The sequence below is a fragment of the Hyperolius riggenbachi genome, chromosome 4, assembly GCF_040937935.1.
Source record: "Hyperolius riggenbachi isolate aHypRig1 chromosome 4, aHypRig1.pri, whole genome shotgun sequence".
NCBI lineage: Eukaryota > Metazoa > Chordata > Amphibia > Anura > Hyperoliidae > Hyperolius > Hyperolius riggenbachi.
This window is the reverse complement of record NC_090649.1, coordinates 457,422,627-457,435,437: the sequence shown is the minus strand read 5'-3', so window position 1 is coordinate 457,435,437 and position 12,811 is coordinate 457,422,627. Positions and strand designations below refer to the sequence as shown.

The window sequence follows — 12,811 nt, the reverse complement described above, 5'->3', positions numbered from 1 at the left end:
CCTTCTCCTAAGGTAAGTATCTAGCTTTTTTTATCAAAAAGTTTCAGGTGTACTTTAAGTTATAAAGTTGACCCCCTAGACTACAATGCGAAGACAGAACTGAACATTTACGGAAAACTCCCAGTTTCCAGATTTCGGTTTGGAATTGCTAAATTTGGCTGAAATACCTAAATTCCGCCACCCCCTGCATTCAACACTGGATGCCATCATTATCAGTGTATCTGCCAAACACTGTAATAATTCATATATTTGTATATTTTAGATACCAGAACACCAAGACAGCGCCAAGACAGAGTGAGCAGAATCTGTACAACAGCAGTGCTCCTCTTGAGTAAGCCAAACTATTCATTCATATTTTTGTTTTTTATATTTTCACAAATTTCATGATGAATTCTTATCAAGGCAGTGGTGTAGTTAAGGAGCCATGGGCCCCAGTGTGAGGTTTTACAAAGTCTCTCTAAAGCATTTTTTGCATAACGGTTGATAGAGCACCAAAACCTTCCAAGAACAGCGTCAGAGAGGTGTAAGCAGGGGAGGGGACAACCACAGTGTCAGAGAGGTATAAGCAGGGGATGAAACAGCTGCAGTGTCAGAGAGGTGTAAGCAGGGAAGGAGACAACAGCAGTGTCAGAGTGGTGTGAGCAGGGGAGGGGACAGCAGCAGTGTCAGAGAGGTGTAAGCAGGGGAGGGGACAGCAGCAGTGTCAGAGAGGTGTAAGCAGGGGAGGGGAAAGCAGCATTGTCAGAGTGGTGTGAGCATGGGAGGGGACAGCAGCAGTGTCATAGAAGTGTAAGCAGGGGAGGGGACAGCCACAGTGTCAGAGAGGTGTAAGCAGGGGAGGGGACAGCAGCAGTGTCAGAGAGGTGTAAGCAGGGGAGGGGACAGCCACAGTGTCAGAGAGGTGTGAGCAGGGGAGGGGAAAGCAGCAGTGTCAGAGAGGTGTAAGCAGGGAAGGAGACAACAGCAGTGTCAGAGTGATGCAAGCAGGGGAGGGGACAGCAGCAGCAGTGTCAGAAAGCTGTAAGCAGAGGAAAATGAATAGTTTGTTAACGTGAACCTTATAGTACCACTATGCCATTCTTAAAAAAAAAAACCACTAAGGCCTCGTTCACATTACAAACGCAGACGGGCACGCACGCGGAACGCAAAGCATACGAACGCACGCCATCCGCGTTTGTGTGCCTTGCGTGGCTGATCCCATCACTGAAAAGTGAATGGAGCAGCCACGCGTTTTTACAAAAAATGCGTGCAGCATGCGTTCTTGGACCGCACAGGTCTGGAACGCATGCAGTGTGAACATCAGACATTGCACTCTATGCAATGTCTGATGTCGTGCGTGTCGGCCACCTGCACGCGTTTCCAAAACGCGGCTGGAAATGCGTGCAGTGTGAATGGGGCCTAACACAAAAAATTGTGAAATTTAAAATACTAAACTTCGTGCATCTATAGTGCAGGGGTGTCTTATGGACCTTTTCCTCCCCAGGCTGTTTTTAATCACCTCTATCTAAGCTACACTACACTGCACAACACATTACACTACACTAACCCCTGCTACTCCACCAGCTAAAGATCACTAATGATCCAATTTCTAGTGAAAAATTGTTTGAGCGATCAGATAATTGTTATTGGAAGTGAAATATCATAATACATTGTTCAATACACCATCAACAAATGTAATATTTGCTTCCTATCTATCAACCAACAAGAAAATCCAAATTTTGGTTCAACAAACATAAAATCAGATGACTGTTTTTATAATCATTTATAAATGATTGTGCCCATCAATGAAGATTATTTACAACCAATCTGATCTGAATTATCTGATCGCTCAAACAATTTTTGCTAGAAATTGCACTGTTAGTGACCACCTTAAGGCTGTTTAGCTATGTGGAATTTTCCTCCTTCTTTTTGCTGGCTTCAGAATTATCAGAAACAAACATTCCGTGGTGATGCACCTGACAGGACTAAAGATGTCGCAACCTGTGATAAATTTCAGAATGTAAATCAGGGAGAGGAAAGATTTTACAATGGGGCGAACGCTGACTAAATCATTCATAAATTAAAAAAAGAAAAATATATTATTTAACTTACTTTCACTATAGTTCCTCTTTCAATACAATTACATTGACATCTAAGTAGAACTGATTACGTATAAAAAGTTTTGTTTAAAAATGTGGGTTTTTTACGAACTTATAAAAACAAAGAAATTATCTGCTAAACTTGTCTCCTCAGAGGCAGACCGCTACCCTGGACCAATATGCTTGAGTCACACGGCATGCAGGGAGGAGAGTAGCTGCCCAGTCAGCCCCGCCTCCCTGCTTATGCACAGCCTATCAAGAAGCATGGCTGTATGCTGAGAAGGCAGGTAGAGATGGCTGACAGGGGCGTAACCAGGGCCGGATTTGTACTTTTTACCGCCCAAGGCCAACTATACTGTCTGTTTGGTTTTTATATCTGTGTGCCCCAATGAGAATTCTACTTACTTTTCATCATTGGATGTCACAGACAATAACTATTTTAGTAATATGCGTATAGACTATGTTATGTTTTCCTTAAGAACTTTTATGTTATGCTTGCTATCTCGTTAATGATGGAACCATTGTGTCACCATGAGAGGCTGATGTGTACCTGCATGATAGAGCTTACAGGTCTTGCAGGGACGACACAAGTACAGGACAGAGGGTTCAAAGGGTAAATCTGTCCTTGTAGATAGGGATGGCTGCATAGAACAGCTTTACTGACCCTCACTGAGCCGCCCCTAAATTTCTGGTGCCCTAGGCCATGGCCTATGTGGCCTTGCCAGAAATCCGGCCCTGGGCGTAACTAGAGGGGAGTAGCTCCTGCAATTGCAGGGGGGCCCAGAGCTGTAAGAGGACCCCAACTACTAACTTTTCCTCCTTCTAATACAGCGGACCAGCCTTCAGATCAGGTGTTTTTATGGCTAATGGGTGTGAAGATCATATTGTTATGGGTGTGAAGATCATGATGGCCACACTTGTTTTATGACCCTTGTGAGATGGGCTCCAAGGCCATAAAGGGCACCAAGGAAGGCAGGGGAAGGGGTGTGAGCATTGGGGTCCCCCATGAATTATAGTTACACCACCGGTGGTTGTGATTAAAATGCAGAGCTAACAAACAAGACAGGCGTTTTGTTTTTACCATTTTTATTTTTCAGAAACTGCAATTTACAGTAGCCACAGCAGCAGCCCCAGAACCGCCTAACGCCGATCAGCGTAAAGTCCTGGGGCTCTGTTTTGCAGGAGACCGCGTGCAGGATGTGCGCGTATCTCCTGCTTGGTGGGCGGAGCGGGGCTTCGCCTTCAGTCTCCGAGCGGCGATCACCGCTCGGGAGACTGACCGCCGTCTATAATGCTTGTACGCCGCTGCGATCTGGTGCAGCGCTGTACTGGGGGCAGCCGTGTGATACGGCTGTCCCCTCCATTGGCTCAGAAGTGATAGGCTGTCATAGGCTGAAGCCTATAACAGTCGATTACAGTGATAGGCTGGCGGGGGAGGGAGTGGCCACTGCAGGTATAATTTAAAAAAATACACAATTTTAATAAAAAATAAAACAAATAAATATAAAACCAAAAACAAACACCTGCAGTGCAATCAGACCCCACCAACAGGAAGCTCTGTTGGTGGGAAGAAAGGTTGGGGATCACTTGTGTGCTGTGTTGTGCGGCCCTGCAGCTTGGCCCTAAAGCTGCAGTGGCCTATTTTACAAAAAAGGCCTGGTTTTTAGGGGGGTTTAACACTGTGGTTCTGAAGTGGTTAAATAAAGTTTTAATAACTGCATAAAAAATACTGAAACAAAAACTCCTCACAAGAACTGAACTCTGCTTGAACTTGTACATTATTGCCAGAAGTTTACCAGTGAAGTGTAACTTTTTGCTGTCTATAATTCTCTTTCAGTGACTTTGGCTCCAGGCTCAGCGTAGACCCCTCGACTCCCAAGGTAAACGGCCACTTGTCTTAATAATTGCCTTTATCAATATCCGTCAGGCGTCCTAATGCCGGGGTAATGTTCTCCTTCAGCAGCGCACATTTTTCTTGCATTAATCTTGCGATGCTCCGGTCTAGTACGGCACGTCGCGGCGACTTTTACCTACGGCTTTTCTATAGCAGGCGGCCTTTTTTGTCTGAAGAATGCCGGTGTGTAATTAATCATTCGGTCAAAAGCAGAGATGCCCGATGTACCCAAACACAGCCGCCTGACTTAAAGGGGACCTAAACTGAACATAAACTGAGGAGATAATTATATCTAGCCTCCCACTCCTAAAAATCTCACAGTTTTATATACTGTTAGGGATGATCAGAAATGTCGATTTCTGATTCTGCAGAAATTCCGATTTCCGCCAATGCCGATTACCGATCGGTTTCCGAGTTCGAAGTAGTGGGTTTTTTTTGGTCATTTTTTGCATTCTCTGATTGGCCAAATACTTCTGAGTTGACTCTGCATTCTCTGATTGGTCCAATGCTTCCGAGTTCTGTGATTGGGCTAAAATTACCGAGTTGTGGTAATGCAGTATTTCTACAGAAATCCGATTTTCGATCGGTTTCCACTTTCCGAGTAGTGTTTTTTTTTGTCCTTTTTTGCATTCTCTGATTGGCCAAATACTTTCTAGTTATTTCTGCATTCTCTGATTGGTCCAATGCTTCCGAGTTCTGTGATTGGGCTAAAATTACCAAACTGCAGTAATGCAGTATTTCTCTAGAAATCCAATTTCCGAGTTCCGTTTTCCGAGTTCCAATCAGAAATTCAGATTTCTGATCGGAAATTAGGAAATTTCAATTCCGTGATATCCAAATGAGCATCCCTATATGCTGTTTCAAAGTTAAAAACGTAGGATTAAATCTTTAGCAGCCCATTTATTTAGAGGCTTGCAAGTGCTGAGGGCCAATTTATTTTAGCACATTTTTTTATTTCTTATTTGTTACATTTCCTTGCTACTAATTAGTATAGCTGCAATGTGTAATTATGGCCACTTGTCACTAGGGGGCAGTGTGAGACAATAACAGAGGACTTCTGCTTTCAGTTTTTATATTTTCTGGTAGTAGAGAGACATTAAAGCATTTCAAGAATTTACAGCACAAAGAGTTCTGCCGGGCCAGCTGAGATGAAAAGCAGTGCACTTATCTCAAACAAGATAATTCCTTTGAAGCGGCTAATGAATTCATGTTTTAGGCCTGGAACCCACTGAAATCCGCAAACGCAAAACGCAACCGCTAGCGTTTTGCATGAGCGGTTTGCAAGCGGATTCATGCGAGTTTTCGGTCGCGTTTTGCAACAGTGTATTTTTTTCCTCAGCGGTTGTGTAGCGTTTTGCGTTTCGCGTTTTTATCCTGATTGGTTCTGTGAATTATTTTTAATTTTGTTACAGTGTGCTGAACCGCAAAACGCTAGCAAAACCGCTCAGTTTAGGTTTTGCTGAGCGTTTCTGCTAGCGTTTCAATACTTTACATTGAAGCGCTAACGCTCCCAAAATGCTGCAGGTCCTGCGTTTGCGTTTCTGGGAAACGCAAACGCTCCTGTGGAAGTTGCCCCATCCATTAACATCAGCTGAGCGTTTTGGCAAAACGCTAGCGTATCGCAGCGCTGCCAAAATGCTCAAAAAACCGCTCTTGTGGGTTCCAGCCCTAACTGTTGCTGCTTAATGACACAGTCTTTTGCACAGTCTGACACACCTCAGAGTCTCAATCTATGAACTATTGACCTTTTTGTATCTATTCCCTGCACTCAAAAGCTGTTCTCTGCCAGGAAAGAGTTTTATGACTGAAATTCCGTATCAGTGAGTGTGAAGCGAAGTACCCATGTGAAGGTGCATCAGGGATAAATTGTTCCTTGATGCATCTTCACCGATTGTGTAAACAATGAACAAAAGTTGCAGCGTGAACAATAGTTTGAAATATTGTGGTAAATTTTGTGAGCATCAATGGCGATCTGAACGATCACCCGTCCAGTGATCTGTCATGATGATGGTCATCTAATACAGGAGGTCACACTTATATCATGAAAATGATCATTAATTGCTAAAAATCATCGGAAAAATTGCGATCCTTAACACTATAGTCTGTCTAGATCCCGAATGGAGAGAAACTGTCACTTGCATACCTGAATGTTTCACTGTTTCTCTGAGAAAAAGGAAAATATGAACACAGCCTAGTTATAGTAGGGGTTGCTGGATTTGGAGATTTGTGCCAGGAGTTGAGTGTTAAGTGGCAATACAGTATATAAAAATGAGATTTGCAGAGAGATCCACGGGTCACAGTGGGATCTTCGCTAATTAAAACAGGTCATAATGATGCCTGCAATTTTCCCCATGACATTAATTAAATAAGTTAATTACATAAGCTGTAATTATTCATTAGCGGTGGCGGGGAACGAATGGCGTCTGTGACCTTGGCGAGGTCACCGCTGTACATCACAGTGACAGGAGCATGAGAGGGTCCTCTGATTTACGGGACTTTGTGTGTATCTGTAATACGAACACACACACGCACTGATAACGGTCTGATCTAGCTAACAATCCACACTCTCCAATCAAAATACTGACTTAAAGGGAACCAAAAGGGAACCTGAAGCGAGATGTATATAGAGGCTGACATTTTGAACAATACGAGTTGCCTGGCAGTCCTGCTGATCTCTTTGGCTGCAGTAGTGTCTGAATAACACACCTGAAACAAGCATGATGCCGCAAATCCAGCAGTCAGACTCAGTGCCAGGACAAGGTCCTCCAGCACCCAAGGGTGAGTCACCAAAGTGCGCCCCTCCATACCGCCAACCCCAGTCATCACACACTGATTGCTATTAGTGTTAGAGGCGCCCCAGGCCCCCCAACACCTTAATCTCTAGTTATCTTGCTTGCAGTCACTGCCATGTATCCCCTTTTCTTATTTATATCTGCTTCAAACACAATAGGGTAATGATAGCTTAGTGAGTTATGCGCCCCCCTCCTACACTGCGCCCTGAGGCTGGAGCCTCTCTCGCCTCTGCCCGGCCCTGGTCAGACTTCAGTCAGAACATCTAATCTGCATGTGCTTGTTCAGGGGCTATGGCAAAAAGTACTAGAGGCAGAAGATCAGCAAGAGAGACAGGCAACTGGTATTGTTTAAAAGAAAATAAAAGTACGCTTAGGCTGCTTTCACAGTGGGACGTTGCAGCCGCACGTTAGAGCAGCCTGTAACGCAGCCCAACTCACAGTAATGAAAAATCAATGGGCTGTTCACAGTGCCCACGTTGCGTTACAGTATAACGCTGCACGTTCAATGAAAGTGCAGCATGCTGTGCGTTATAGGTGGTTTTAGCTGCGTTAGACTGTTTGCACATGCTCAGTAATGTCTGTTTTTTTCAGTGCAGGAGAGGAGGAGGGGAGAGTCCGCTATTGTGCCTAGCCACATGGCTAATTAATATTCACTGCACTGTGCCGTTTACTTCCTGGAGCGGCTGCTTTGTGCGATGATTGGTTGGCGGGACCACGTAATGCGGAGTGTTCCGATCACGCGGTCTCCACAGTCTTTTGACGCATGCGCTGTTTTCGTTCTATCCGCATGCGTCAAAAAGTACGCATCACGGATGAATCAAGAGCCGCATAACGCGGCTCAATCTGACGTCCAACTTCAACACCACCACGCGTTGCGTTAGGGGGCACGTTCTGCGACCATAACGTCCCCTAAAACGCAATGTCTTGGTGTGAAAGAACCCTTACTGCACCTGCAAAGGACGCTCCCAGCGACGTGAGCGGGAGCAAGGACGTGCGTGGCCAGGGCCATGCAGGTGCAGTGGCCTAAGACATTAAAGTTGCAGAAAACCAGGGAGAGAATTATTTGATTAGCCCAATACCAAGCTTCATACAATTTGCATTACATTTGCATCCAAACTGGAAAATTAGCATCTCATTGACCTCCTCCAACCCGCTAATTAGTTCTGGGAATCTTAGCTTCCATAGCGTAAATCCTTGTACAGGCTAAATGGTCTGGGCCATTTCTGCTGAGTAATGTAGTGTGTGTATAGCAGCCCCAGTGCGTAGTGGATCATCATGTCATTCTCCATCTTACCCCTCCTGCTCACAGCTGCTCCATCGTGTGCCCCGCCCTCATCACTCTTCCCCCTCTCTATGGTAACAGAACGGGTGTGTACAGCACTCAGCTCCAAACTGTTGCCTGAGGGATTGATTCCCGATCCCTGCAAGTGCAGTAATTCTGCATGTGTGCACTGTGCATTCCCTACTTAAAGACCACCCCACGGAAATTGGTGGGGACGCGGCGGCAGCCCCAGGACCGCCTAACCCCAATTGGCGTGCAGTCCTGGGGGCGTGTTTTGCAGGAGATTGCACCTTCCGATGCGTGTGCACCCCCGCTTGAATGACGGAGCTCCGTTCCGTCATCAGTCTCCCAGCGGCGATCGCCGCTAGGAGACTATTAGACAGCGCAACCGCCGTCTAATAACATTGTTTAGCGCTGTGATCTAAGGCAGCGACGTGGCTGTCCCTCTGGGGGAGACGGGAGCGATCCGCTGTCATAGACTGGCAGCAAGAAGGAGGGAGGGAGGGTTATAAAAATAATACGAAAAATAGCTTTATTAAAGAAAAAACACAATAAATATTTATTAAAAAAATAAATAAATAAACATCCTGGGAGCGATCATAGCCCACCAACAAAAAGGTCTGTTGGTGGGCAGAAAAGGGGGGAGGGAATCACTTGTGTGCTGAGTTGTACGGCCCTGCAGCAAATCCTTAAAGCTGCAGTGGCCTAATTAGGAAAAAAATAGCCTGGTCAATAGGGGGGTGTAAGCCCACGGTCCTTAAGTGGTTAACAGGTGCATTGCGCATGCTCACATGCCACCTAACATTAACCTATGGAAATTGAATATGGATAACAGCGTGGCAGTCCTACAGATGGGTGCCTGGCAGAGCTAGCCGACAGCTTGTTTCGTGGATGTCAAACACATCACTGCTACCGAGCACAAAAGCGTTTGGCATGGTTTCCAGTCTGTTCCTCGCCAGTCCACGTTCTGAGCTCCTAGGGTGATACGGAACTGCGAATACAGCCGACACCCGAAGCTACATGAACCTCTCGGAAAATTTGATTGACCGCAATCAATGGTAAACAGATTGAAGTGAACGTTCCCGTCCATCTCAATGCGGAACACAGTGGATTCCGGTGGTAAATTACGTGCACGCACGTCAACAGCCATCTATCTGAACTGATCTGCTTTATGGTACATACAGTAGGTAATTTTGCAAAATAGGAGATGAAATGCCATATTTAAAGTGGGATGAAACGCCATATTAAGTAAAAAAAAAAAAATCATCCAATAAGAATTTGCTTATTTAGCTTACCTATCCTGTTGTTTTATGAAAAAAAAGAAAATAATATTTCTGCTAGTTTCCATCTTTACTGTTTCTCTGTGATGCCAAGAGTGATATAACTTCTGCCCTTTTTCATTTTCAACCCAGCTCAATGTTAAGGTTCCCTCCCTTCTGCCACAGCTTACTCTCTGTCCCACAGCAAACATCACCTAGTCCACAAGCTTACATCACTGTGTAAACTCTTCAAAAAGAGGGGGGATTAAATGACCTTCTGTTCATAGTGTCCTCATTTTAACCTAAATAGGAAGCTTTCTGTTATTTGCATGCTGAGACAAGCTTGGTACTGTAGTTAAAAAAGTAACTTCTCACAATCCTTCTGGCGTTGCATACTTCCTGCAGTTAGGCAAAGGCACCCAGGTAAAAAGAAAAAAAAATTGGGGGGACATTTGGGGATCTATTTTAGAAAAAAAAGGAAGGTTTACATTTATTTTTGGAGCACTAAGTATTTTGTTGGGCAATTGTTTATTTTGGGATGTTAAGCCCCTTTTAAGTAACAATTTCTTGTTAACAATCTCCATGAACTGCAGTAGTAACAAAATGTCTTAATGCATCATGTCACCTCTTTACTGTCTCTCACTCAGGCTGTTCTGAAGAAATACCAGGATGGCAGCTATGAAGACCTCTTTGGCCGTTTTGTAAACCAGGTGAGAACATGAACTGCATCACTGCTGCTAGCCATAGGCCTCTTTCACACGGGCAGCTGCCAGTGGAGCCCCCAATCCCTTGCAAATGTGCTGGGGGGCCCTATCAACTGCATGGACATCTAAGAGATAGAAGGAAGTGGAACACCGCTCAACTGCACCGTGTAGAGCAGTGCTGGACCAAAGGCAGCCAGGCCCGGATACTGAAGCAAGATTAGAAAAGATGTGGTCCGCAACAAGTTCTCTCCACAGATTCCATAATTTATTTAGGACGTATCCTTGCAGCAAATATAAAGTACATAAGCTGACATGTTTCAGGCCATTCGGTCCTTAATCATAGCACACCATGATTAAGGGCCGAATGGCCTAAAACTTGACATCTAAGAGGGCAGCAGCTCCCCAATAGACATTACATGTGGATGTTTCCTGCTAGCTATGCAATTAACTTTTTTTCATGAGTTTACTCCCGCAAGATATTTTTTCATCTCCTCTGCAAAGTAACTTTTCAGCTAGTTGCAATTGAAAAAAGTATCAAGAAGAAGTAAGTAAAAAAGAAGAATCATTCAGAACTTAGGCCGTAGTCTAATGTCCGACTGGGAGCTGGGAGAGCAGAGTAAATCCACTTGCTTACCAAGCAGTAGTAATCCTGTGTTGCTGCTCGCAGTGAGGTATAGTAGTGTTGTCCGGATCATGAACGATTCGGATCTTTGATCCAGATCTTTGTTGTGAGTCGAATCATCCAGATCATCAAAATTAATGATTCGGTTCACAAAGGGGGTGGAGCCAGGAGCGGCACGTCCCCCCTCTTAGCAGGCAGCGGGATCCTGAAAGCAGAGCAGAGATGGATCGCTCAGTTGGAGGGGAGCCAGCCTTGCAGGGACAGGTAGATGAGAGAGAGGGGACATGGGTGCCACTGCCAGATATGTGTAGAGCACACGTACTGGCTGCAATGTGCTGCTCATTATAGGCTGGCTGTTCCGTAGTTGTGCATAGTGAACAAATGGGAAACTTTTAGCTCAGAAGCACAGCTCAGTAACTTTGCAGACAGCGTGCTGGGCTAGAATGACAGGGCAGGCACTGTGATTGCAGTGCAATATGATCCTCCTGCACTCTGCTCTAAACAGCTGCACTTCTGGGAATGCTTTGGGGAATGCTTTCTTTCACTGTGAGACTTTGCATTCAGAGTATACAGATGAACATATAGGTGAAATATATTTAAAGCATATGATTGCAACTTGTGCGTAAAAAAACATTTCTGCTCTCTGCTCACCCCTCTTCGTCCTCCTCCTCCCTTCTCTGTCCACTCTCTGCCCTTCTCTGTCCATCTTCTCCCCTTCTCTGTCTGTCCACCCCCCTTCTCTGTCCACTGCAGGGAAAGTCCTGTCCTGCTAGTCATTTCACTCCCAGAACGCTTCCCTAGTAAAATGATTCGAGATTCGGTTCAAAGATCCAGATCTTTTCAATGATCCGATTCGAATCATCCGAATCATTGAAAAGATCCGGACTTCCCATCTCTAAGGTATAGTGCTATAGGTTTATATTGGGATTGATAACACAGGGTTTCTGCTGCTTGGCCAGCAGATGGATTTCTTCGGGTTTTCCACCTCCCAGTCCGGCACTTCCGTCGTCCAGACAGACTTATGTAATATGCAGAAAGAGTGCAGTCTTCCGTTCTTATCTGGTCTGGTCCGTTTGTCATCGTCTACCGGTACAAAGAATGTAATCTAGTTCACTGGGGGTGCTCTGGTGCCTCTCAGTGGATGAAATAAAAAGTACACAAGAATTTACAATGAATTAACCGATATACAGTACTTACATCAGAAGTGTCAAACTCAATCATATAAAGGGCCAAAATTAAAAACAATAAGCATAGCCTAAGTTGCGGGCCAAATGGTTTATTACGATGTAACATTTATTGAACAGTCTCATACTATAGAGTCCGTGGGGGCCTGCTCCTCGCCATTCTGCAGAATAGCCTGGGGTCAGGGCCGGCGCTACCATAGAGGCAAAGGGGGCAATTGCCCCAGGGCCCCAGAGCTTGTAGGGGCCCCCAGTGGCTACAAGAGGACATTTTTTTTTTCAAAAAGACCTTATAGTTTTTGAGAAAATCGATTTTAAAGTTTCAAAGGAAAAAAAATACACATTTAAAAACCCGCCGACTTTAACGGTTAATAGAAAATCCACCTTAAATGCTAGAAACTTATAGTTTTTGAGAAAATTGATTTTAAAGTTTCGAAGGAAAAAAGTATACTTTTAAATGTGGTAAATGTCACTTTTAGTAGCAAACCTAACGGTGGTGTAATTATATTTAGAGTGGGAATTTTTATTTTTTTTTAATTATGTGGGGTCCCCCCTCCTGTAACTTTTTAACCCCTTGTCCCCCATGTAGGCTGGGATAGCCAGAATGTGGAGCTCCGACCGATTGGGGCTTCACACCCTGACTATACCAGCTGCAAAAAAGTTCCCTTAATGCCGATTTTTGTTCCAGGGTATCTGTTGGGGGGCCCCCTAGGTTTATTTTGCCCTGGGGCCCCATTGTTGCTTAAACCGGCCCTGCCTGGGGAGGATGGAGATTAGGGATGGCCCGAATGGTCGCCGGCAAACCAATTCGAGCCAACATCAGTGGTTCGTGTTCGCGGTGAACAACAAACTATATGCGACCCGCCCCGTATACTACATCAGCTCAACTTTGACCCTCTACATCACAGTCAGCAGACACATAGTAGCCAATCAGGCTGCACTCCCTCCTGGATCCCCCTCCCCCCCCCCCCATATAAGGCAGCTGCGTCAGCCATTTCC

General features: G+C 45.1%; 1 protein-coding gene across 14 annotated transcripts in view; it reads left to right on the top strand.

Annotated features, from left to right (window-relative positions):
- The window catches only part of LOC137504402 (calpain-13-like), a 232,546-nt gene that overhangs the window by 183,442 nt on the left and 36,293 nt on the right, over positions 1-12,811 (top strand). For all 14 annotated transcript variants that reach the window (XM_068232775.1, XM_068232776.1, XM_068232777.1 and 11 more), the window contains 3 exons: positions 263-331; positions 3,916-3,958; positions 9,953-10,015. In XM_068232775.1, the coding sequence (XP_068088876.1) occupies positions 263-331; positions 3,916-3,958; positions 9,953-10,015 (175 nt within the window). The remainder of the gene's footprint in view (positions 1-262; positions 332-3,915; positions 3,959-9,952; positions 10,016-12,811) is intronic.